Here is a 26,949-nt window from a genome sequence, read left to right on the forward strand (position 1 = left end):
GAACTAAACATGAAGTTTCTGGAGAGACAGTGGTATTTCAAGGGGGAAGCCTTGGCAAAACACCCGATGGGTAAGTGTGCCAAATCCATTGATCGGTCATCACTGACACCTTTAGTCTCTGAATGGAAGCACTCACAACACTGATTTCCACCCTCCTAGGAAATGTGTGTTAGTGGAAGAAGAAAACTTCTGTGGAGAAATCATAGTGTCTTAGATTGGGGTTCTTGGGAAACAGACTCTGAGGTGGAGTTTTGGACAAAGCTGGAAGCTGACTGAAGAGTGCCCCAGGCTCATCACCTAGGGCAGTGAGGAGGCAGGAGAGGGCCGATGGCCCAAGGAGGAGCTGACCTTCTGCCAACACTTAAGCAGACCATGGCCTGTGGAACTGGGCTGGGCAGGCCCTTCAGAGTTGTCCTGCTTTGAGGGGCCAGGACATTACATCCCCTCATTAGGCTTTACATCCCCTCAGTGACTAGCCATTGGTGGTGAGCTGCTCTGGGGGAGGACCTGACCTTGGACTAAGGGCAGTTCCGTTAGCTCCCAGCCAGCTGAGTCGTGAGGGGCGGTCTGGCAGCATAGCTCGGCATCCGCTGCACCTCGTTTTTTGGTGGGGGCAGTTCTGCTTGATATTGTGGGGTCCATCAAATTTGTTCCTAGAGCCTTGCCTCCTTTTTCTTACCATTATTCCATTGTGGTTATGCTGATGCTTTTCCTCTCAAACCCCTCAGGTCAAACTGTGCAGCTGGCTGGGCCCTGCGTCAGTGTTGTCTGCAACACCAGAGAGCAGCCATTTGTTCTGTTCTTGACTTTCTCCCATAGCTCGCTGTTTCCACATTAGAAGTTATTTTTGTTCCACTTACTCTCCCTGTAGACTTTTTCTGAGTTTTTAAAAAGTGCTTTCTTTTCACAGAATAACTAATACAAATGATCAGGTATTTAAGGAAATATTATTTGTTCAGAGGAAAGTTAATAGGACTCAGAAGGAGTTATCAAGATTGGGTACTGCAGTCCTACAATTTGTATGGAACTACAACAGACCCTGGAGAGCCAAAGCCCTCTTGAAAAAGAAAAGTGAAGCCCAGAGGCATCACAATTGTAGACTTGAAGCTGTATTACAAAGCTATAGTAATTGGTATAGTACTGGCACAAAACTAGACTCATAGATCAATGGAACAGAATAGAGAGCCCAGAAACCTGTAATTATATGGTCAGTTAATCTTTGACAAAGCAGGAAAGAATATCCAATAGGAAAAAGACAGTCTCTTCAACAAATGGTGTTGGGAAAACTGGACAACAACATGCAAAAGAAATACACAGAAATAAAGTCAAAATGGATTAAAGATCTAAAAGTGAGACCTGAAACCATAAAAATCCTGGAGGAGAGCACAGGCAAGTAACCTCTTTGACATCGGCCAAAGCAACTTCTTTCTAGAGATTTCTCCTGAGGGAAGGGAAACAAAAGCAAACTATTGGGACTACATCAAAACAAAAAGCTGTGCGGTAAAGGATACAACCAACAAAACTAAAGGCAGCCTGTGGAATGGGAGAAGATATTTGCAAATACATATCTGATAAAGGGCTAGTATCTAATACATATAAAGAACTGATACAACTCAACACCTAAAAAACAATGGGCAGAAGATAGGAACAGACATTTCTCCAGAGAAGACATCCAGATGGCCAACAGACACATGAAAAGAAGCTCAACATCACTTATCAGGGAAATTCAAATCAAAACCACAATGAGATATCACGTCACATCTGTCAGAATGGCTAAAATCAACAGCACAAGAAACAACAGGTGCCGGCAAGGATGTGGAGGAAAAGGAACCTCCTCTTGCACGGTTGGTGGGAATGCACACTGGTGCAGCTACTGTGGAAAACAGTGTGGAGGCTCCTCAGAAAGTTAAAAATGGAACTGCCCTATGATCCAGCAATCACACTACTGGGTATTTACCCAAAGAATACAGAAATACTAATTCAAAGGTGTACATGCACCCTGATGTTTATAGCAGCATTATCTACAATAGCTGGGATATGGAAGTGGCCCAGCTGTTCACTGAGGTAGATGAATGGATAAAGATGTGGTGTACGTATATATATACACAATGGAATATTATTCAGATATAAGAAAGAACGAAATCTTGCCATTTCCAACAACATGGATGGGGTTATAGGGAGTATAATGCCTTTTTTTTTTAAGATTTTATTCATCCATTTATTTGAGAGAGAGAATGAGAGAGAGAGAGAGCATTAGAAGGGGGAGGGTCAGAGGGAGAGGCAGACTCCCCGCCGAGCAGGGAGCTATAATGCTAAGGGAAATAAGTCAGAGAAAGACAAATTCTGTGTGATGTCACTCACATGTGGAATTTAAGAGTCAAACAAATGATCATATGGGGAAAAAAGAGATGAAAACCAAGATACAGACTCTTAACTAAGGAGAACAAACTTGTCACCAGGGGGGAGTGGGGGATGGGTAAAGTAGGTGATGGGAATCAAGGCGGGCACGTGTTGTGAGGAGCACTGGTTGATGTGTGGAAGTGTTGAATCACTGTATTGTACACCTGAAACTAATATAACACTGTTAACTAACTGGAATTAAAATAAATACTTAAAAATGATTGGGGTGCTGTAGCTTAGAAAAGACTTGGGGATGATAGAAGTTGTCTCTGAGCGACTCCTGATTCTGAGAGAGATTGGTGCACAAGGTCACAAGGAACTACTGAGCCACCTCCTGGGGGGCAGGTGAGGGCTCCACGTCCAAGGGACTCATGGGGGCCTTCCTGTCATTTACCTGGCCTTGTCAGTCATTGAACTAGGTGACTTTATATTCCTCTCAACTGCATTCTCTTCCTCTGTGGTAATGGGATTGAGAACATAATTTTAAAATGTCCCACTAATATTGGTGAGGTAACTTTTACTAGGCTGGAGACAGAGAAATACATTGTGTACTTTTTGTTTGTTTGTTTCCAAGCCAGGGCCTCTCTACTTACAAGGAGCTTTGTTCTCTGGCAAGTGATCTTAGTCAGCCAGATCTGGTGTATAAATTTATGAATTTAGCCAACCATCATGCAATGTGGAACTCTAGGAAGGTAAGTTGCTATCACTGGACGGTTTTTACTTTTTATCTCCAAACCAAACCTGCTACATTGGCTGGCAGTGGCAAATGATACGCAGTATGCTTTGTAAAAGTCTGGGGTTAGAGGGAGCCAGGCCATGGCATGGTTGCTGGGATTAGAGCCAGACCACTGCATGGTTGTTGTTACCGCTACAGCTGAGACACCCAGTGGATCAGGTCCAGGGACAGGTTTGGGAGGGAGGATTTTGTGATCTTCGTAGATTTAATAAATTAACATTTTACCACAGTGAGGTATCTGAGTCACTTCATCACCATCTTATTTTTTTTAGGGTGCTGCTTTTGGTTTTAATGTGATTGCCTCCAGAGCTGGGGAACAGCTGGCTCCTTTCCTGCCTCAGCTGGTTCCCCGTCTTTATCGTTACCAGTTTGATCCCAACCTGGGCATTCGACAGGCCATGACAAGTATTTGGAATGCATTGGTCACTGACAAATCAACGGCAAGTATCTGGGAACCCTTGTCCAAGGTTACGCGTGGGATTTCAACCCAAGGCCCGTCTTTCTTTCTGCTCTGTGTACTTACCTGTTTAAACAAATAAGCTTTCTTTCATTCTTTGCTTTCTCTGTTCTTTCAAGATGTCGAAGATGCTCATGGCCACATTTATTAAAATCTCAAGAATGGGAAGAACCTAACTGTCCATGGGGTGGCTGGCTGAGGAAGTGGTGGGGTACTCACACAAACGGAATACCGTGTCCATCGGGACTGTCCATACAGTGGGGAACAGGTCACAGTCTTGCCTTCAAGGAGTTCCCTTTGTTGAGGAGCTAGACAAGGAAACAGGCCATTACCATGTATGATTTTCTCTCTTGGTTTTCTGTTCTCTGGCTGCTTGTCATACTCGAGTCCACTTGTTGATGTTAGGATTTCTCAAGGCTTGCCTCTGAGTACCTTTTACTCTCTCAACTTTATGTTTTGAGCTCAGCAGTTCCAGTGAATCTAAATGTCATCTTACTTGTGATGGTTCCCAATCTTATATTTTGGCCCAGACTTGACTTGTGTTCCTGATTTGTACATCCAGCTGCCCGCTTCACTTGGATGTTGTTTCACAGTTCCTGCAACTTAACATGTCCAGAACAGGGCTTTCCCCTCTCTCCTCAGCATTCGTCCATTTACCCGTACCGGGAAACTTGGTGTCCTCTTGAGTTATGTCTGTTGTGCCCCTACTTTCAGTTGAATCCAGTAGCGAATTCTGTTGATTCTGCTTCCAGAGTATCTCTTGAATCCACTCTCTTCTTTCCCTAATTCTTTCCTGGAGAACAGGGTGTCCTCTCTCTCTCTTTTCTTTGCCTTCCTTTATTTAATCAGCAGTAAAAGTGATTTAAAAAGAAATTGGATTTTGCCATTTTGGGTTAAAATACTTTAGTGGCTTCATAGTTCACTTTAAATAAATTCCCTGAGCCTTACCTTACCTTTGCAGTCCCTGCACATGATACGGCTTTTCCCCTTCTTCACTTTAGTGTCAGGTTGAGTGTGTTCCTGTTCATGGTGATAGGCCTTGAGGATTCAGCGTTGAAGGCTCTAGCAGAGTATTTGGTACCACTGGGTCAGTCAAGATCTAATAGTCCACTTGGCTTGATAGATCTGCGTCCAGTGCACAAGCTGAGGCTTTCGAGATGTGAGTATCATCTCCTTATGAGTGAAAGGGGATCAGTGAGGTCGGTCTGTCTCAGTGGACAGATGAGCTAGTGCAGATGAGGTCACTGTGGAGAATGTTTATAGAGAACAGGACGTAAGAGGATGTCAGTTTGTTAAATCTTAGGTGAGTTATTTACCTCTGTCTTGGTTTTCTTCCATATAAGTGAGGATAACAAAACCTTTCCTACCCATAAGAGTAAAAGTGGGAAAGCCTTAAGGTTTTCTTTGAGATTTTATTTATATGAGAGAGAGCATGCGCACAAGCAGAGAGAGGGGGCAGGGGGGAGGGATGGGGTCAGAGGGAGAAGCAGACTCCCTGCTGAGCATGGAGCCCACCGTGGCTGGATCACAGGACCCTGAGACCATGACCACAGCCAAAATCAGGTGCTTAACCAGCTGAGCCACCCAGGTGCCGCCAAGCCTTAAGTTTTGAGGTTCTTTGGATCAGTGCAAGAATTGAGCCTCGCATCAGTTAGTTGTTATCACCAAATTGTTAAGTGTATATCCAAACAAAACAGGCTTAAAAGATTCAACTCACCTTTCATTCTGAAAAATCATAATACTTCTCTATGTGCCAGACACTGTACCTGTTACCAGGGATATGAAGACAAGTCTGACACTGTCCTTGCCCTTGGGGTCTCAGTGTGCTGGAGCAGTGTAATTACACATAGTCTGATACGACACGCTGGAGGAGGTGCTGTGGGAACATGGGAGGGTAGGCCAGTCTTCTCCGCCAGGTGATGCCTGATTTGAACCTTGAAGGACACGTAGGAATTAGCCAGGCAAGCAAGAGATGGATTGTAGGGAGAGGTATTATGTATCAAGGAATAAAGACGAAATAGTACATGATACCTTTGGAGCTAGTTCGGTCACAGAGGACTTTGTATCCATGCCTGGGTGGTTGGATTTTATTCTCGTGTCCTGAGGAAGACAAGAGAATCAAGTTTGCATTTTAGAATGATCATTCTGGCAGCTGGCAGCAAGCAAAGTGAGGAGAGACTTGTGGGCTGAGACGCCCAGAGACACTCAGGCTGCTACCTACAGAGACATGGTTAGTGTGGCTGAGAGATTAATAACTTGACAGTTGATGAATTTCACATTTTAAATGTTAAACTTTTTCTTTCATTAGGTGGATAAATATTTGAAAGAAATTCTTCAAGACTTGGTTAAGAACCTTACCAGCAGTATGTGGCGAGTTCGAGAATCCAGGTACTATTTTTGGAAATAAAAGACTAGGCAAATATAACTAATTTTTTTTCTTCAAGTTTCCAAGCTTTATACTTTATGCAAAAGGAATAAATTACTAAAAAGCATATTTTTGGTTGGGTTAGAGAGTTCTTTCTACTTTACTGTTTAAAACTCTAAAATAAACACCCAACTCTAGTCAGTGGTTTTTCTGAATTGTCTTAGTTTATATAAGTATGACATTAAAGAAGATCACTTGTTAAATTGGTAGACATTAAGATATATATTGTCATGACTTTGTAGGGTGTCATTTACTTATATATTTATATAAATTTATTCAGTGCCTGTTACATGCTTGTCAGTGTGCTATGTGAGGGTACACTGGTAAATAAAAAATGATGTATCCTCTCAGAGAGGCTGTATTGTAGTTGCGGGACGCAGACATCTGATGAATATAAATGCCACGTGTGTGGGGGGTATTTGAGGCACCAAGGAGAGAACAGGTGTTGCTGTCCAGGAGTGAGGGGGTAAGAACTGGAAATACAGGCAGAATCCATGTTCTTGTTTGATCTGAATGTTTCATAGTAAAAGAATGAGCTTTCTTGATCATAAATTTGAAAACCAAATTGTTTATTTTCAGCTGTTTAGCTCTGAATGATTTATTGAGAGGAAGACCTCTAGATGACATCATTGATAAACTTCCAGAAATTTGGGAAACTCTTTTTCGGGTACAAGATGATATCAAGGTATTAAGAAATAAGTCTGCATTTATTCACAGAATAACTTTAATTGGGATTGTTAAAATATATACGTTGGGTATTTCAGAATTCACTCTCTATACAGTTTTAAGAGACTACAGTTTCCTCCCAAAATTTCAGTCTTAATGTGTCTGTGATGTTGCAAGGTTTCTTTCAATAGAGATTTTATGATGTTATTGATTAGGACAAGTAACAGTTTGGAAATAATCCAGACAACCTCTACTTGATCATTTTTATAAATTGGATCAGTTATTCCCAAATAACGTGACCAATTCCTTTGAATTTTAAATTCAATCTAAATTTTAGATATTTTGGTATCTCACCATTAGAATTGGGCACTTTAGTTTTACCTTTCTTTTTGCTTTATTCATTAGAGATTTTTAAAAGTCTTTTAGAATCCTCATATAGATATTTGTATGTTTGCATTTATAATACATTTAGTTTCTAAACTGTTATATGTTTTTTTAAAGATTTATTTATATTTTGAGAGAGAGAGATGAGTGTGGGAGATGTGCAGAGGGAGGAGAGAGAAGGTCCCAGGCCGACCAAGCAGACTCTGTGCTGAGGTCAGAGCCCCACATGGGGCTCAGTCTCACAACCCTGAGATCATGACCTGAGCTGAAACCAAGGGTAGGACACTTACTGACTGTGCCACCCAGGTGGCCCTAAACTGTTATACTTTTTAGCCATATTTTTGTAAGGTCAAAATAGGACATACCTAAAAAAATATATGCTATTATAACATGTTCCTTGATGGGCAGGGAGCCTAATGAAACACTATTTTTTACCTGATATTGAAAGTAGGATTTTTCACTGATGTGTGTAGAGTCAGAGGCAGTTAAATACACATCATGGGGTGGATGGGAATGAAACTAATCTGTCATGCCATACTTTCCTCATTTTTAGGAATCTGTACGGAAAGCTGCAGAACTAGCTCTGAAAACTCTGAGCAAGGTGAAAACTCTTATCTTATACTGGGAGTGAAGTGGGGCAGGGCTTTCTGTGACCAGGACAGTGATCATTTATTTCTTTGTCATCTCAATTGACATTGAGTTGCAGTGACATAAAGTAATCGGTTTCATGTTATAGTTCAGTGTTCTTACAGTGAATGAGAAACTAGGTGCCGTTATACTAGAATACCAGTATTTTTAGCATAGAATATGTCTGGTCTCTTTATTTGGTCCGCTTCTGTGGGCCTTTACATAAGGTATGACTTTCACTCGACCCTGAAGAACACATTGCTCAGGTAGATCCAGCCACATCTGCCTCTTCTCTTATTATTGCTATGGTTTTGTGTTCAGCTGCCTTGCATGTTTATGAGGTTGGCAAGCTTTTTGAAACTAGTTTCTTACTTGAACTTGATTGTATGGTATTTCAGGGACTTCTACATTCTAGCTGTATAGCCTTGCCATAGATTACATCGTTAGTACGTAGTAAAAACAGGGTTTAAATTCAGGTGTTTCTTATTCCCAATTTGTGTTCCTGACCACTGTGTTATGCTGCCACCCAAAGTTATTGATGATGATGATACCTTAAGCCTTCTGCAGAGTGCTTTCTTACCAATTTTCTCACTTCCTTTTCAACTATTTCCTGTCTCACAAATGACAAGACCAAAGCTTACAGAGTGGAAGGCATTACCCGGTTCCCTGTTAGGTGTTGGCAGACAGAGCATTCTTTTCTCTTTCTCCCTGAAGTGTCATGGAGTTGATTCTTACTCTTTTCTACGGCTATGGGAAATAGAAAGTATTTTGTTAGATGAATGCTTTATTGGGTAAGAGGTCAGTTTCACTAATTTCCATGCTCTGTGTATGTGAGGTTTGTGTGAAAATGTGTGACCCCGCCAAAGGAGCAGCTGGCCAGAGAACCATCGCGGTCCTTCTGCCTTGCCTTCTGGACAAAGGAATGATGAGTCCTGTGACAGAAGTTCGAGCCCTCAGGTGTGAATCAGCTGATAAAATGAATGGATTTACTTAGTTTCTAGCCATTCTGCAGAAATAGTGTTTCTCTGAGTGTTAGATTCTTCAAAGTATGGAGAAAATGAGTTGAGGAGAATACACTGAGGTGACCCAAGAGCATTTGTGAAAAGTTCTGAGGCAGAACATTTCTGAGAAACACACATTCTCATGGGAACCTTGCTTTGGACCAACATCCTGCTGTTCTGCTTTGACCTTGTGTAAGGCGTGTTACTGTGTTGCCATCAGCGTCTGTCCTCGGCAAGCACATCTTTCTGTTATGCCCCTGGTCCTTGGGAGGTTGCTTATTGGTTAGACCATTTAGTAATACTTCACCGATAATTAGGTTTAAAATAAACTGTACCACCTGCAACAATGAAGTACTAAAAAAATACACTCACATGTTTAGACATATATGGCCATTTTGTAAAATTCAGCAATGAGGGATTCTAGTTTTTTGTTTGTTTTTTTTTAAACTAGAGTCTTATTTAGGAATTTTATCTGTCATTTTATTTCACTCTTAAAATTAGATCACATTAATAGTACCAGCAGTATTTCACACTAAGAGTAACTATTTCTTACTATTACTAATAAAATAATTGATGAGGGAAGATTTTTTTTTAATTACCTTATTTTAGAGAGAGAGTGCCTGCGTGTGAGCAGGGAGAGGGGCAGAGGGAGAGAGAATCCTGACGCAGACTCCTTGCTGAGCGTGGAGTCCAACACAGGGTTGGATCCCAGGACCCTGAGATCGTGACCTGAGCCAAAATCAAGAGCTAGTCGCTCAACTGACTGAGCCACCCAGGCGCCCTGAAGGTGTTTTCTTTTCGTTGTTTTGTTTTTAAAGAATTCACATAACAAAGGCAAAGGAATGATAAAAGTAGGATATTGCTGTTTTGCTGACCTCATTAAAATGACCTAGGGCAACGATCACTGGTGGCTCCTAAGTCCACGGGTCAGAGGTTGTTGGAAACTTTAAATGGATGGTCAGGAGAACCGAACTTGAATTCACTGACCACTCTTAATAGCACAAAAAAAGATAAGCAGACATTGCATGCATCCTGATGTGATGGAATGGGACAGGGACACCACCATCTGCAAAAGATTCGTGGCAAAGAAAAATTGAACCTGAACCTGATTTAGCCTGAAGATCTGTACTGTACAAGGGACGGAGAGGAACATGTTAAATGACACCATTGGAAAACAGTTAGTGAGGACAAATAAATTATAAGGAAAAAGAAGAGGGATGATTAAAAAGGATTGAAGAAGTGTAGTAAATTGCAATGTGTAGGTGGACTCTGGATCCGATTCCAACAAACCAACTTACTTTTTTTTTTTGAGTGAGAGAGGTGCAGGGGGTGGAAGGGGAGAGGGAGAGAGAGAGAGAGTATCTTAAGCAGGCTCCAAGCCCAGCATGGAGCCCCACACAGGGCTCGATCTCACAGCCCTGAGATCATGACCTGAGCCACAGTCATGAGTTGGACGGACAAGTCACTAACAGCCATCCAGGTGCCCTCCAAAGGAACCAACTCTTAAAGACATTTGTGAAACAGGGAAATTTGGATATCAAATTACATGAAAAAAATTATTAATATTTCCTAGGTTTGAAAATGGTATTTGGATTATAGTAAAGGATTCTTGCCTCTTAGTGACACATACTGAGGTTTAGTTAGGGGATACTTCAAGATGATATGGAGAGGGGAGGTGTGCTTGTGTGTATGGAGGAGGAATAAGTGAAACAAAATTGGTGAGAAGTTGCAAATGGCTGAACTGGGTAGAGAATATGTAGAATTTCATTTATGATTCTTTCTTCATTCACATATGCTCGAAAATTTCTATAATAAAAAGTAAAAAAATAGTGCTAAGACCAGACACTGTAACCATGTGAATGTGTTCCTGAATACAATAAACCACAGAACATCCTCATGATTAGATTTGTAGAGCTGCTGGCTTTTGTCAAAAGGACTTAGGAGTTGTATTCTGTGTGTCTGTAGCATTAACACCCTTGTGAAGATTAGCAAAAGTGCGGGAGCCATGTTGAAACCACATGCACCAAAACTCATCCCAGCTCTGTTGGAATCCTTAAGTGTACTAGAACCCCAAGTTCTCAATTACTTGAGCCTCCGGGCGACAGACCAAGAAAAGGTGAGTTGACGGCACATACATATTGGTGAGTCTCAAGGAAGAAAAGCCTTGCTAATGTACTGAGTTCCATCTGAACAATCTTTCCAGTGTCCTTAGACAAAATCCATTACTCAAATGATACTTTCACCACTCTTGAAATAACTCCACACCTGTGACTTCATGCAGGGTGTATTTTGGGGGGTCGGAGGGAGCACAGCGAGGGCTCACATAGTGTTTTGTGAATTGGATGAAAACTAACACTTCCATTCAAAAAATGCATTTCCATTTATTTAACACAGTTTTTTGTACATGTTTGTTTATTTTAGGGGTTGGTTCTCCACCTTCAGAGTCCTTCTAAGGACCACTCCTGCCCTATAAGTAAAGAGGATTTGTATCTAGACTCTGGCATTGTCCAAAATTATTCTGCTTTTCAGAGATACTGTAGTTGCCTTGACTGATCAAAGTTTTTTAAAAAAAAATTGTAGATGAAACATTTACTGTGAAAAAATAATGCAGAAGGGGGAGGAAGTAATCCCCTAGGGGTCCCCTCTGCCCTAACGGGTCCCCACTGTCAGTAGCCTCCTGGGTCTGTTCAAAATTCCCTTGAAGTCACAGGCTACAAACACACTGATTTAAAAATAGACTGTGAATGTTGTTCTACGACTTGCTTTTTGTTATGGACAGTATATCATATCTGTATATAGAGCTATTCCATTCTTTTTAATGCATACATAGTATTCTACAGTGAGGTGATTTCACGTTTTGGACAGAGAGATTATGCAGCATCAAAGCTTGTGCCCGTTCTGTTTCCTCCACACCTTTGCCAACATTGAATAACATCAGTCTGATAAGCAAGAATCTCATTCTGATTTACACTTTCCTGTTACTAGGGCTGTCCGTTGTCTGATCGTATTACGTTAGTTCCTTACATTCTGTGAATTGTGTGTTTCTATTCCGTGCCTGGTTTTGTACTTGTTGGTGTTTTTACGTTGGTCTCTGTTTATTAGGACTGTCACACCTCTGTCATGTAGACTGCCGGTGCTTGCTCTCAGTTTGCTATTTGGTTTTTACCTTGGCTAAACTATTCTAATAACCGACCCTCTTTCCCTTTGCCTCTCATGTTGCTGTTTCTTCTCCATTCATCATTCTTTCCTTTTCAGCAGTGGACTCGCCCTGGCTAGGTCCCCACAGTGTGTTTACTAGTGCTGAGAAGTAGGAAACAATGTCTAGCCCAAACTTTGCAGCCTTAGGCCTGTCACTTCTATATGTGTCCTTTTCCTCATTGACTCTGTGTGGCTAGCTAACCTCTCCTGCAGGGTCATTGTTAGACTGAAATACCTTTTACAAAGTTAAAGCAAAAAAAAAAGTATGACATTTTTTATTGCTTAGATACAATTTTTTAAAACCTTAGGTAGAAATTTATTTAGCCTATTCCCGTATTTAGTGGATGGAGAACCTGAGGCTCAGGCAGGCCGATGGCTTGTTCAGAGCCACGCTATGTTAATTTCTAACTATTGTCTGAATTTCTCACCTGCAGTGAGAGGCTGCCTCATTGGTAATTGTTGAATGGAGCTCCAAAGAAATTAGAGTTGGACTTACCTTTGAGTTTGCTTTTACCTGTATATTATTTTTAAAAAATTTCCTCTGGAAGTAAAGCCCTTTTATGGGAGTGTATGTGGGTTCTTCTTAATTGATCGAATATGCTGAGTGACTTGAATTTGTGTCCTCAGGCTGCGATGGATAGTGCTCGACTCAGTGCTGCCAAATCCTCTCCCATGATGGAAACAATCAACATGGTCAGTGCCTAATGTAATAAGAAAGTTTGTTTTTTGCTTACCTTAGAGTGTAATTTTTCAGTCTTCACGGCCCATTAAATGAAGTAGAGATTTAAGGGATGAGTCAAACAGCTATTGACCCTAGTTTTTTCTTAGTACAGGTCTTTTTTTCTTTTTCCAGCTTATTAAATGGAATAAAACATTTTCCAAATACTAGAATCCGTTCGTCCAGATTTGTGTTACATAGAAGAACAGTATATTAAAAGATTTCTCTATAAATCTCTTATCTTTTTTGGCCTGTCTGCTTAGAAAGGTTCAGATAGTTGTGTGCCTGGGCATGGTCTTTGGGAGGACCTAGGAAGGTGTAAGCTGGAGGTGTTCAGTGAAGGTAGGTAGCATAAAAGATAGGGAAGGAGAACTGAATAATGTTGAAATGTTTTCGTTGTAAGAAGGGATTTGCAGAAAAGATCTGCTTGGCGCTGAGGTTCTAAATTCTAAAGATCCTGGAGTCTGGGACTAGGGGTCACTAAAGTCTAGAGCCCACTCTGCTGCACATACCCTGGAATGGTTAATTGACAACTCGTGAGCTATTGGAAATTGTTTTGTTAAGCAGATCGCAGGGCTGGACAAGAGAAGATATTTTTTTAGTGCTTACTGGGGTACTATCACCAAAATTTGGTCTAAGGGTATTATGTCTTAGTTGGATTATTGAGGGGAAAAGGAATCTTAAATAAATAGGAATGGTTAGCAGACACCTTTTGGATATGCTCATTAATAATAGAAAATATGTCATTGCATTTTTAAAAACATAGTGTAGCAAATTTGGCTAAGAAGTTGGTTTGGTAGGGCAGGCCCACTGAAAGTCAGTTTTAACTAAACATGTTTTACCCTAAACATGGATCGGTAAGGAGAAAGAGTAGGCCCAGAGAAATCCTTTCTTGCGGAATCCTAATTTATTTTCTCCTTTAGTAAGTCAGTGTTTTTCATGATTTTTTAAAAAGATTTTTATTTTTTTTGATAGAGCATGTGGGCGGGGCGAGGGGCAGAAGGGAAGGAAGAGGGACAAGCAGACTCCATGCTGAGCGTGGAGCTGGACTCAGAGCTCAGTCTCAGGACCCTGAGATCATGACCTGAGCCGAAATCAGGGGTTGGACACTTAACTGACTGAGCCACCCAGGTGCCCCAATTTTTGTTTTAATGTTGAACGACTGATGCATGTTTTTTCTGTTTGTAGTACAGTGGTGGTTTTTATGTTGAAATCAGTGCAAAATGAACCTGGCAGTTTTTCAACTTGATGTCAAGTCCAGTGGGTACATATTTGACACAGCAGCTTCTACTTGATGATGTGGTACTGACTTCCTCGTTTTCTAGGGGTAACGTTATGTTACTCTTTTCCCAAAGTGCCTGCAGTATCTTGACGTGTCGGTGCTGGGCGAGCTCGTCCCGAGATTGTGTGAATTGATCAGAAGCGGTGTGGGCCTTGGAACTAAGGTAAGTACGTGTATTTCTTACAAGAGGAATTTGCATCTTCATTAGTTGGGGCCGTAAAAATGTGACTGCCATCATGTTTGAGATTCATATTTCTCTGTACAACTTAATATTTTACATTAACCATTTTGTTTCTCTGGTTGTACTAATAACTTAAAATATGTAGCTCACTCAGAATAGAAAACATGTGACTTATTCAATAAATAGTGTCTGACTTTTTTAGTGGGATCATTTCTGTCCCCTGGTTGCCGTGTACGTGCCCTCTGGGTCCCCGCCATGATCAGTCATTGATGGAAAGGCTCGTGTAGCTATCGAGGCACGGATGGTGGTTTTAGGTGGTGATTAGCATTTTCACGGGGGCTAGCAGGTATTTGGCTAGAAAAAGGTCTTCCTCTCCAAGATCTTTCAAGGATCAGACCCTCTCCCCACACTTTAAAAGCCAGTTCACAGTTTTTCTCTTGACAAAATTAACACTTGCTTGCATTTTAACATTTTAGCATTTATAGATCAGGAGAAAGTTAAAGACTGTGCATGAAGTTTAGCACCCGGAGGTAACTGCTGTTAATATTCCACAGTGTTTTCCTCCGGTCTCTTTTCTGTGCGTGTGTCTGTGACAGCGTCCTCTTTAATGGCCATGGGGTACTCTGTCATGTGACTGTAGCATCATTTATATTAGTCCATCAAGGAGCATCGGATTTGTTTTCAGCTGTTTTGATATTAAACAGAGCTCTGTGATGAAGGTCTTTGGACACATCGGAAGCTATTTCCTTTGGTTAAATTTTTAGAACTGTTAGAACAAGGATGGCCAAGTTGACCTATGTGACCCTCCCAAAAGATTGTATTAGTTTTCTTTCTTCCTTGTAGTGTATGTGAGAGCACACGTCTTCCTGCTGGAAGCCTTGAAAAAAAATCTTTGCATTGCAAACTTAAAATAAGGACCTTCCTCTTGCCAGATATGAATCCTCTTAGGCTTCGTATATTTCTCATCTTTAAATCACTGACACCTAAGACACAAAGGGTTTGAGAGACAGAACATTGTGACCATCAAATTTAGACCTTTGCCTTTGTAACCCTGTAGGGAGGCTGTGCCAGTGTCATTGTGTCATTAACTACTCAGTGTCCCCAGGACCTAACACCTTACTCAGGTGAGTTTGCCAAAACCATGTGTGGTGATACTTTGGTATGCCCATGTCTTGTGTGATACGGTTTTTAAAAAAATTAAATATCATTCAGACAGGCTTGTGATCTTCTGTATGGTTTTTCTCCCTTTAAACTCCCCCTTCTATCTTTGTTTGCAAGTGGTGCAGTGATGACCAAGTTTAACGAGTTTAGCAAGTGTTCACTGTTTTATAAGTATTAGATTAATTCTTACTGGCTATAAAGAGGTGAGAGTATCTGCCATTTTGTAGGCTTTGTTTACCATTTATACCTAATTTTACATCAGCATTTTTCTGTTCTTGGATTGACTCCTCAATGGGGCTAATGAACTTTATGTACCTAGCTCTCATGTTTGCAACTTTCCCCACAATACTCTAGGCACAGATTAATGTTTAATTTTGTATTGGGCGTGAAAGGAAGCAAGTGCATAGTACACAAGTAACATACAAGGGTTCTAAACAGGGTTAAGTTTGTTTTGGTTGAACATTTGGTCAACCAAGTATCAGATTTTTCTTCATTATTTTTGATAGGTAAACTTATGAGTGCTTTGCTTAGTGGCCTGACAGATCGGAACAGTGTAATTCAGAAATCTTGTGCATTTGCCATGGGCCATTTAGTTCGGGTGAGTTGAATTTCTCATTTAATTAAGTATTTATACTTTGATAATTATAAAGAAATAAATAGCGGTTGTTTTCTTTTTCAGACCTCGAGGGATAGCAGCACCGAGAAACTCCTGCAGAAGCTTAATGGCTGGTACATGGAGAAAGAAGGTACCTTTATTTCCTTCTCTCTAGTATTTTTATTTTATTTTATTTACTAAAGATTTATTTATTTTAGAGAGTGCACTCATGAGTTGGGGGACAGAGGAGGGGGGGAGAAACGGGCTCCCTGCTGAGCTGGGAGCCAGATGAGGGGTGGACTCCATCTCTCCACCCTGAGATCATGACCTGAGCCGAAAGCAAGAGTCGGACCGTTAACTGACTGAGCCACCCAAGCGCCCCTCTGTTATTTTTAATTTAGATGTTAACAGTCTAGTAAAACAATACAAACCGGGTTTTGCCGTCTGTGATATTATGTGCTTTGCTAGGAACATTGGGCTGATGTTACTGATTTGTTTTGCTTTGGTGCAAGCTGAGCAATAGTTTGTTTACATCAGTTAGTCGCCCTAGCCACAGTAAGTATCATCAAGATGACTCTATTTCTGTTCCTCTTCAGAACCCATCTATAAGACCTCTTGTGCTTTGACCATCCATGCTATTGGACGGTACAGCCCCGACGTGCTGAAGAACCATGCCAAAGAAGTGCTGCCTTTGGCATTTCTGGGCATGCATGAGATCGCCGAGGAGGAGAAATCAGAGAAAGAAGAGTGTGACTTGTGGACTGAAGTGTGGCAGGAAAACGTACCTGGTTAGTAATCAGTACCTGTGAATTCATCCTATTTCTTAAGAACCACAGCTGGAGTTCTTACTCCTCTTTTTCATTTATAGACTCATAGTTACTTTCCCAGGACCTTAATTAACGGTATGTGTCCCATCTGGTTTTAAGCCTGTCCAAATTGCTGCCTTCTCAAGGTTGATGCTCAGCTCTTCTCTCTCCTCCCTCATTGCTGCCCATGTGAGAGAATAGAACCTCTGCCCCAGTGAAGTAGAGCTTTACCGATTTGAGTTGGGAGTGAGTGGTGATTTGATGTTGGCTTAGAGTATCATTTTAGAGTGATGCTTCTTCTGTACTTCACCTTCACATGTATAAATGGATGATGACCATTTGCATGACACCCTCCTGTGGGCATATTCAAGTTCATAAAGTCCTACTGTTGTAAAGATATATCACAACACTATTCTCTTTCTCTTTCAGAGAGTGGTGTGATCTAACCATTGAGAATTATTGCTTTAGACTGATGGTCACTGACTTTTTTTTCAGATTAAAAAAAAAACAACCAGTTAATTCTTTTTGTCACTTAAAAGTTGCTTTGATTTTGCTTTTCATAACCTAGGTTCCTTTGGTGGCATTCGGTTATACCTGCAGGAGTTGATTACCATTACCCAGAAGGCTTTGCAGTCTCAGTCTTGGAAAATGAAAGCCCAGGGTGCAATTGCCATGGCATCAATTGCAAAACAAACCAGCTCCTTAGTACCTCCATATCTGGGAATGATACTGACCGCATTACTGCAAGGCCTAGCTGGAAGAACATGGGCAGGAAAGGTAAAGGAACCATTCATGCCCAGTTAAATTTAAGGTATCCTTAAAGGATTATGACTTCATCTTTCATTTTCTATAAAAATTAGAATCTGGTTTTGTGGGATGTCAGGTGGATGGTTTTTGTGAACCAGATTTCCTAGCCAATGGGAAGCTTTGGGTAAACCTTGTCTGATTAAATATGCTATTTCATCAAAGTGTAACCCACGTGTTTTTGAGTACTGCACAGTAATGCTGGGGGTTGATTTTTATTTATCGTGTTCAGCTTTCCAAGAGAGGTCTTAAATCACTTGGTCACCATTTTGTCCCTGTTGACCTCATGAACAGATTAGGATTGGGCACATGTGAAACTGAGTAGCGAGGCAAGCTGTGTCTAAACCTGGAGCTGAGGATGCCCATCTCTGAGGCCTGTGAATTAGTCATGTTATACACAAGGGTGCTAGTGGGATACTTATAGTGAACGCTTCGTGGGGGAGATGAGATTGTGGCAGCATATCACAATGTCCTTGATGTTGTCACAGTCAGTAGTGGCCAACGCTGTACTGGAGGAGAGGTGTTGGACGGGGAATCAGCATTCCGTGATTGACATGTCCACCTGTTGACCTTGGGCAAGTCAGGTCTCTAGGCTTTATGAAATGGAGATGAAGACAGTTGTCCTCCTCTTGTGGTTTGGAGTACAAGTCTGTAGATGTGCTTGTTAAATAGTAAAGTGCATTAAAGATAAGATGACTCTGCTTAATTTTTGTCCTCATAGTTATTAAGTATTCCTGAGGTAATGGAGTCATAGTACATGGGATGGAAATGACACCTGTGTGCTTAACAGTGTTCCCTCATCTTTCAACCCTTTAGGAAGAGCTGTTGAAAGCCATTGCCTGTGTGGTGACAGCTTGCAGGTAAATGTTCTTTCAGTGAAGATGCCATTTCTTAAGCTGAACCCCAAAGCTGGAGTCCTTGTTAACTGTCCCGATGCATTTGTGTGGCTCCCATAGTGCAGAGCTGGAAAAGCCTGTGCCCAGTCAGCCCAGCACAAAGGAGATTCTCCGGGCTGTTCTGAAGGAGTGTTGCAAAGAGAATCTTAAATACAAGATCGTAGCAATCAGCTGTGCGGCAGATGTCTTGAAGGCCACCAAAGAAGACAGATTCCAGGAGTTTTCTGACATTGTCATACCTCTCATCAAGAAGGTAGTGATCACCTCTGTCCTCTCAGCTCCAGTTCAGACTTAAAAACTAAAATTTAGAAAGAAAAGGAAGGAAGATTTTCCTGGCATCCTCTTATTTTATTTGGATTAGTGTAACTGCAAATAGGAAATCCCAAAGTATCATGGCCTCAAACAAGATAGAGTTTTGTCTGTCATGTAATAGTTGAGGCTCTTAACAGCTCCGCCTTCCCTGGAGTGTGGCCATTGTCATTGTGGTGCGTGGTGTCACTGCCTTCCGGGCGGGTAATGGCAGAGGAGATGGAGAGAGGATGAAGGATCGAAGTTGGCACATCTGTTCTCTCTTAAGGAGAGTTCTCTGACATTGCTGCATGGCACCTGCACTTCTATTTCATTGGCCAGTTCCTCACCAGTTAGCCACAGTTCTGCACAGGAGGCTAAGGAAGGCAGTCCTCCAGGGGTCTGCCCTCCGTGGGAGGATGGGAGAATGGCTGGTTCTTCTTAAGCAAAGCGGAAAGATGAGTTTGTTGCAGGGGTTTCAACCTGCACGCGGGGAGACTCAGGGCTGTGGGGACAGTGACTTCCAAGAATGAGTGTCGGAGTGAGTAGACAGTCTCTGACGTAGTGGTGATATGCTCTGCCCTTTAAGGGTGTGCAGAAGCTGCCCCAGGCATCCTAGAGTGAGTACTGGGAGCTCAGTGGGCCACTGTTAATTGTCTCTGCCATGTATTGAGGGACTTTGGTCAAAAAGACTTTGGTTTCATTTGGAAAATGAAGTACTCGTTTGTAAAGGTTGGGCACTGCTTCAGAGAAAAAAAGTTATGGTTTATTATCTTTGTGTGTGTGTGTGTGTGTGTGTGTGTGTGTGTGTGTGTGTGTGTGAAACACGAAATATTTTAAGTAGCATTTTTATTTCTTGTGTTGCCGCCAATCTGCAGTTTTCTTTCAACAGTAAGGCTGTTTAAATAATTTCTGTTACATAATGATAGTACATGGATTTGGGAGACTTGTGTTTTCACTTGATTCTATCACCAGCTAGCTGGATGAGTCACTTCTCAGCATGTTTCCCTTTCTTATTAAGAAAGAGTTTGGATTTAGAGGATTATTACCAAGTTCTTGCATCTTTAATCCCATGATTCTAAAGCATGTCTTTTTATGTTATGTTTAAAATCCTACATATACAGTATTTTTTTCACCTTTCCTAACAGAGTCCTTTAAAGGATTTTCCAAATTTATTAGAGAGGTGTAGTATTTCTGTAACAAATTTTGTTTTACAAATAGGAAGGCCCATGGTAGAGAATTTAGTATTTAGTTCTTGGTTAACATCTGCTCCGGTACCGATTGTTTTGCAGTACACCTGTAACTTTGACAGAAAACAAGTTTTGCTTTCCTTTGCTTTGATGTATCCTAGAACTCCCCCGAAAACACTGGTGTTCGGACAACCAAGAGTGAAGATGAGAATGAGAAGGAAAAGGAGCTGCAGCTGGAGTCTCTGCTGGGAGCCTTCGAGAGCCTGGGCAAAGCCTGGCCCCGAAATGTGGAGACCCAACGTAAGCCCGCGGCCTGCATTTGAAGAAGTGCTGTCGCCAGAGGTTACTGAATGAAAGCAAGGATGTTCTGTGTGACAGATCACAGTTATCGTTTGTTGTGTAGTGAGAATCCAGTGTAAATTGTACTCCTACGTGAGCAGATGATCTCGCTGACTACTCTGACTGGGTTGGCGAGGGCTGCTGCAGGAGCAAAGCACCACGGGCCGGGTGGCTTCAGTGACAGAAATGATTTTCTCACAGTTCTGGAGTCTGGGAGTCTGGGATCAAGGTGTTGGCAGTGTTGGCTGCTCCTGAACCCTCTCTCCTTGGCTTGTAAATGGCCGTCCGTGTCTGAGTCCTAATCCCTTCTTATTACAAGGACACCAGTCAGACTGGATTGAGGCACACCCTTTACAGACCCTGTCCCTGTCTTTCAGTACGGTCACCTTCTGAGGTAATTGGCGTTAGGACTTCAACATATGAATTTGGGGGACACAGTTCAACCCGTATCAATCATGATACATTTTATGTAGATAGTTTGGCCATAAAAAGAATTCTGGTACTCTTTACGTAAATGCTCTGTTCTGAGGAATCTGTAGAATTTTCACTAGTGGGTTCTTTTCATGTCGAAATTAAGGGCCTTGTTACCACATCTTCAAATAAAGAGGTAAAATCTGTATTTCACTGAGAAACTTGCAACTTTTTGAGAGATTTTTAAATTGAACATGTATTTCCAAAGGATTAAGTAAATAACCACTAAACCTTTGTTGTTGATTTAGGTTGTAGTTCATTCATAGGGCCTTATACACGGGACGACGCTGCTCCTCAGTTTGCCTGGTGGGGCTTCCTGCAGTGCACCCTGCTGAACTTCTCAGTATTCTCAAATGTTATACAGAATATTACTGATTATTCAGGACTGGATATGTCTAAACTCGGACTTAAGGTTGTCTTTGAGCCTTGCCATTCTTTGTGTGAGCTTTATACGGCATGTTTGCTATGTACTGGAAGGATTTTCCAAAAAGATGGAGCTTTGTTAAGTGGCCTTATTTTTTGGTATTACGTTGAGTACCGCAGCGGAAGTTCACTCTATTGACATCATTAGGACTCCTAATTTTTGCTTGATAGGTAGAAAAGTTAAAGTAGCAAATTCTATAAAAAAAGATGACATACATCTCAAAACAAAGCAGTTTATTTTCATAGAAGGCATAGGAATGTACATTCATTTGCTAGTTATTGAGGGGAGGGCCAAGGCCTTTGAGAATTGAACTGTTCCACACTGGCTTCTTAATGCACATTTACAATTTCCGGTTTCTGTTTCTTTATAGTGGAAAAAGAACTTATAGTTTCTTATGAAAGAAATCAAGTGCAACATTCTTCTAGATTTTTACCACCATTCGTCATTTGTGAACCATACTAAATTTTACAGCATTTAAGAAATAACTACTTTGTTGAGCTTTATACTCCTTTTCATCAGTTAGCATAATAGTAATTATGTAATTATAACAAGTGCAGTCGGCATAACATGTTTGGAATAGGCATAACGTGTTTGGAATAGGTGTTGTTGTCTCTTGATAAGCCAACCAGGCGCGGAAGCTTGGACGTGTCCCAAGTCGAGTTCCCTGCCTCCCGAGTTCTGCTTTCTCTGGCTATCACTCGGGGTATCTTACAGGGAAAGGTAGTGTGGTTAAGATTCTGTGTTCATTCCTTGGAGAGCCAACATTTTTGAACAGGGGCAGGGTGGGGGGTGTTCCTGGCCAGGGAAATTTGGGAATTGGGCACAAAGTCAGGCTGAAATTATTTTGAGATTTCATGGCTTTAATTAAAGGCATTTGCTGTTTTATTTTTTTCCTCTCTCCTACTCTCCTTTCCCTGTCCCTCTGTCCTTCTCTGCTCCAATTTCTCTCTGTCCCTGTCTGTGTCCCCCACTTGCTCTGTCTCTTGTCCCTGCCCATTCTCTGCCCTGCTTCCTCCAGGTTGTTACCATCGGGAGCTGTGCAAGTTGCTATGTGAACGGCTAAAACTGAGCACGTGGAAAGTGCAGCTCGGAGTCCTACAGTCCATGAACGCCTTTTTTCAGGGGTAATTTTGCTTCTAGTTCACTCATTTGTTTGTCTCTCCTGCCCCAGTAGCATTTTATAGTGAATCAGTGGAATTATTTAATTAATTTATTTTATTAACATATAATGTATTATTTGTTTCAGGGGTACAGGTCTGTGATTCAACAGTCTTAAACAATTCACAGCGCTCACCATAGCACACACCCTCCCCAGTGTCCATCACCCAGCCGCCCCATCCCTCCCACCCCCTCCCCTCCAGCAACCCTCAGTTTGTTTCCTGAGATTAAGAGGGAATAATTCTTTTATTTTAAAACTGAAAAGCTGCAGTGACATCAGAAAGTGATATATGCAGATAGAAATTATTGGTGCCAGAAAGGTTTTAGAATGTGTCTTCATAACTAGCAATTTGTATCTTGTTTTCTGATTTGTACAGATTAATGATTTTGGAAGAAGAACATGCAGATCCTGAGGCTTTGGCTGAAATTCTCCTTGAAACTTGTAAATCAATCACATACTCTTTAGGTGAGTGTGGTGAACTGACAGTGATAAGGAGTCCTCTCATTTTAAAGCCCCAAAAGTGAAGCTTCAGATGTTCCCTCCATTGTGCTCAGAGCTAGATTTATGGAACAGCTGCTGAGCTACTTCATCTACTTGACCTTGGCCCCACACTGTGGTATATTAGTCTGGAGCTGTAATTTAGGATTTTAACTCCTAGATTGGGAAAACGTTTGTGATAGGTATTTTTTTTTTTTTACCCTTATTTGAAAATAATTTCAAACTTACAGAAAAGCTACAGTTATAGTACATATACCTGTATATCCTTTTTTAAAAAAGATTATTTGACACAGAGCGAGAGCACAAGCAGGGGGAGTGGCAGGCAGAGGCAGAGGGAGAAGCAGGCTCCCCACAGAGCAGGGGGGAGCCCGATGCGGGGCTCGATCCCAGGACCCTGGGATCATGACCTGAGCCGAAGGCAGTCGCTTAACCAACTGAGCCACCCAGGCACCCAGTATCTGTATATCCTTTACCCAAAGTCACCTGTTAATATTTTGTCCCAGTTACTTCGTCATTTGTACTTCTGTGTACGTATTTTTTTCTGGAACCGTCTGACAGCATGTTGCTGACGTCATGGCCTTTTACTCCTGACCTCTTCGGTGCGCCACCGTCGGTACCATCGCAGTACCGTTACCAGCCGTCGGTCATATGACGCTGACGCAGTGGGCTTAATCACATTTTTTCCATTTATATTTTAGGTTCAGTTGATTTGACAGTGTTCTTTTATAGACTTTCTTCCCCTCCCCTCCAGTGAGGAACCCAGGATTATTCATTGATTTTAGCTGTACAACAGCTAAACAGTCTTTTTAGTTTCCTTGAGTCTAGGACACTTCCTCAGCCTTCCTTTACCTCACGTGACATTGACAATTTTGAAGAAAAGCCCCCCTCCCCCCCGCACCAGTCTTGTTAAAGCTAGAGTGTTTCTCATTTGGTGTTTGTTTGATGTATGCTCACGGTTGGATCCAGGTTATGAGTTCCCAGTTGGGATACTCCGAAAGTGAGGCCATGTGCTCTCACTTCAGGAGGCACAGAGTGTTCATGTGCCCTACTTGGCGATGTTAATTTTGATTACCTGGCCAAGGTACTACTCAGGTTTCTTTATTGTGTAGTTACTAAATTTCTCCCTTGTGTCTGATAAGCAGCCTGTGGGAACACACTTTAAGACCATTCAGACACCCTGCTCCTCTTCTAAAGTGTGTCTAACCAGCAGTCGGAAGATACTTCAAGACCATGCAGATACACTGCTCCTTTTCAAAACATCCTCTTTAGACCATGCATCCGTGGTTTTTCCCTGAACCAGTTTTTACTAAGATTTTCCAACTCTGGCGCTTTCTCCATATCTGCCATTTGGCAAACAAGATCCCTCCTCTCCCTACCTCTTCATTTATCTGCTAACAGTACTGATTTGTGGATTTTCTCCCCCCCCCATTTATAATTAATTATTTTCCTTAATTTTTTGTTCAGATTGTTCCAGATTTGGCCAGTGGAAGCAGCTTTAAGCTGATTCCTATGTCTTATTGGCAGGTCACTGCCATCCTTCTAGGCACCTCTGTACTTCGTAGCATAAAAAGGATGTTAGAAGCTCACCCTGTGCTTTCCTTGCCTCAGCTTTGGCCGTGTATTAATTTTTTCTGTAGACAGTTTCACACTGAACAAGATGCCGTGTCTAGAATAGACACCAGAGACACCTATTTCAGTTGCAACTCTTGGAGGTAGCCTGCCTTTGAATAAAAAACTGGCTGCCCAGACACTAGTCCTTGCAGGGTCTCAGCCAGGTGTCCCTGATTGCCCTTAGCCCTCTGCGTTCTGTAATGTTCTCTCATAAAATGAGGGAGTCAGGGAAACCTAAAGATCTTTCTTAGGTATCATGTGATGACAACTCTGTGTTTGAGAGAGTGTCCTTTGATTTCTCACTTCTAAAATGGGTCCTCGAAATACTGCCATCTGTTGTGGTGATTGGTATATTGGGTATATGACAGTTACATTGGTATATTGGTATATGACAGTTTTTTGTTTTTTGTTTTTAAGTAAGGAATATGGACATGTAACGCACTTCAAGTATTGATGATAATAAGCAAAGTGAAGCTTACTTAAGAACAGGTGTATCTTTCCCTGAATTTGTAATTTCTGAATATCTTTCTTCCAGTAACACTAACTTAATCTTGGAGGTTCTGTTTGTAAGGCGTATAAAACAAATAATGTGAATATCTGATTTTCTTCTTAGAAAATAAGACCTACTCATCTGTGAGAACAGAAGCTTTATCTGTGATAGAATTACTGCTTAAAAAACTTGAAGGTGAGTTCTTGATTCTTCTGATTAGAGGAGGGCCAGAAAGCCAGGATACTTTATGGCATATATTTTAGAAATTTTTTCCTGCTTTTGTTTTTAATAAGTGTATACTCTAAAATACAAATTAGTACATGTGAGTGAGATCTACAAAGCTAAAACCTTTAAATTTTATTAAGTGTTGAAATTTGGTACTCTTTCATTTTATATACTTCTAATGTATTATGAAGCTACAGTTATATTGAAATAAAGTTCTCTTTCCACCATGACTCCTGATGTAATCTGGGTCACTTCCAGTGGCAAAATGGGGCTCCTAGTACACACGCCGAGAAACAGAGTGATCCCTGAAGAGTGGGGTTGGGAAAACATTTTAACACTTACCTACCCAACTCATCAAATTTGACGGCAGTTTGCTTAATCTTTTTTTTTTTTTCCTCTTTTCCTTTTTTTTTTTTTAAACCTTTTATCAAGAAGCAGATTTCTTCTAATGATAAAAGAAAACTCTCATTTTTCCAGTGGGGTATTTCAAAAGGAGGCCACTTTTGTTCTTTCTCTTCTTTTTTAATTATTCTAAGCCTATAGATTAAGAATGGAGAAGATGGAACAGTTTTCTCTAGAGTCTTTATTTGCTATTTCTACATGTCTTTCTCTCTGCTTAGCAATTAAAGCACCTCCCCCCAAGGTTCCATGAAGCAGGCCTTTTAGACCCAGTAACACTACACACCTCATGATCTTTTCCTTGTTGAAATAAAAGAGCTAGGCACTTAGTCACATCACTGAATTTTCAGTTAGCCAGATACATACGAATGTATTCTAGATGAGGAAAATGAGGCTAAACAGCAAAACAACTTGCTTGAAACCTTATCACTAGAAAGTGGCAGAACCTCATAGACAACTTTTAGGATCTGGTATACTTTCTGAGTTTCTAAAATTTTCAGTATGTATATAGATTTCTGGTGCTTTAAAGAAAGGAGTAATTGTTGTCTGTTGTCTGTTTAGACTGACTTGGCAATTATGGGAAATTTATGAAAGGAGTAAAAGTCTGTTCAGACTCACTTGGCCATTATGAAATTTATTCAAGATTTTTTTACTGAGCATATTTTATAAAGAGTTTTTTTTGTGTTAAATGACTTTTTTGTTACTGTGTGCTTTGCCTTGGTAACTCCTCCTTCCCACTTTGCTTCAGCATCCCTAGATTCTCTGTCCCACCAGTACTGGGGCAGAGGGTGAAACTCCCTGACACGCTCTCAGATTATTGTCAATAATTAGGTTTTGAGGTAACTATTGAACCTCTTCTCTACCAAACTTATCAGGGGGTTGCTTTGCATTTATTTGGGGGATAGGCTATATGGAAGAAAAGCAGAAAGAATAGTGTTTAGGTTTTTTGCTTGCTTGTTCTGTAAGGATTCTATTTTTCTTCTTTTTCCATTCAGAATCTAAACAGTGGGAGAGTTTGACATCTGAGTGCAGAGTGCTCCTAATCGAGTCTTTAGCTACTATGGAGGCAGACAGCAGACCTGAGCTGCAGGAGAAAGCATCATTACTGAAGAAAACACTTGAAAATCTGGAATAAATTAGAAGGGGAAGAAGGAAACAAGTGCCATGTTCATTGGGGGTTGAAATGGTGGTATTCTTTGAAAAACCAAGTGGGGAAAAGTAAAGATTAATCTGTAGCATGCATCATTCCTTGGCTGAAATAAAAAAAAAAATGCCTTAAATTTTGTTCCTTATTAGCTTTATTTTACTTGATTTTTTTTTTTAAAGATTTTATTTATTTATTTGACAGAGACACAGCGAGAGAGGGAACACAAGCAGGGGGAGTGGGAGAGGGAGAAGCAGGCTCCTCGCTGAGCAGGGAGCCCGACGCGGGCCTCGATCCCAGGACCCTGGGATCATGACCTGAGCCGAGCCAAAGGCAGATGCTTAACGACTGAGCCACCCAGGCGCCCCTATTTT

At 41.3% G+C, this 26,949-nt stretch overlaps 1 protein-coding gene across 4 annotated transcripts in view; it reads left to right on the plus strand.

Annotated features, from left to right (window-relative positions):
* The window catches only part of ECPAS (Ecm29 proteasome adaptor and scaffold), a 100,003-nt gene extending 73,413 nt beyond the window's left edge, over positions 1-26,590 (plus strand). For all 4 annotated transcript variants that reach the window (XM_025888018.2, XM_025888019.2, XM_073876560.1 and 1 more), the window contains 22 exons: positions 2-70; positions 2,975-3,092; positions 3,409-3,576; positions 5,902-5,981; positions 6,598-6,703; positions 7,622-7,669; positions 8,531-8,652; positions 10,662-10,812; positions 12,522-12,587; positions 13,968-14,057; positions 15,133-15,199; positions 15,743-15,834; positions 15,916-15,982; positions 16,428-16,619; positions 17,206-17,414; positions 18,258-18,301; positions 18,398-18,590; positions 19,977-20,115; positions 22,068-22,173; positions 22,585-22,673; positions 24,931-25,002; positions 26,427-26,590. In XM_025888018.2, coding sequence (XP_025743803.1) covers positions 2-70; positions 2,975-3,092; positions 3,409-3,576; positions 5,902-5,981; positions 6,598-6,703; positions 7,622-7,669; positions 8,531-8,652; positions 10,662-10,812; positions 12,522-12,587; positions 13,968-14,057; positions 15,133-15,199; positions 15,743-15,834; positions 15,916-15,982; positions 16,428-16,619; positions 17,206-17,414; positions 18,258-18,301; positions 18,398-18,590; positions 19,977-20,115; positions 22,068-22,173; positions 22,585-22,673; positions 24,931-25,002; positions 26,427-26,566 — 2,428 coding nt within the window. In that variant the 3' untranslated portion in view covers positions 26,567-26,590. The remainder of the gene's footprint in view (position 1; positions 71-2,974; positions 3,093-3,408; positions 3,577-5,901; positions 5,982-6,597; positions 6,704-7,621; positions 7,670-8,530; positions 8,653-10,661; positions 10,813-12,521; positions 12,588-13,967; positions 14,058-15,132; positions 15,200-15,742; positions 15,835-15,915; positions 15,983-16,427; positions 16,620-17,205; positions 17,415-18,257; positions 18,302-18,397; positions 18,591-19,976; positions 20,116-22,067; positions 22,174-22,584; positions 22,674-24,930; positions 25,003-26,426) is intronic.
* Positions 26,591-26,949: the final 359 nt, after the last annotated feature.

The sequence above is a fragment of the Callorhinus ursinus genome, unplaced genomic scaffold, assembly GCF_003265705.2.
Source record: "Callorhinus ursinus isolate GAN/ISIS: 27379988/994484 unplaced genomic scaffold, GSC_fseal_2.0 scaffold24, whole genome shotgun sequence".
NCBI classification, from domain to species: Eukaryota; Metazoa; Chordata; class Mammalia; order Carnivora; family Otariidae; genus Callorhinus; species Callorhinus ursinus.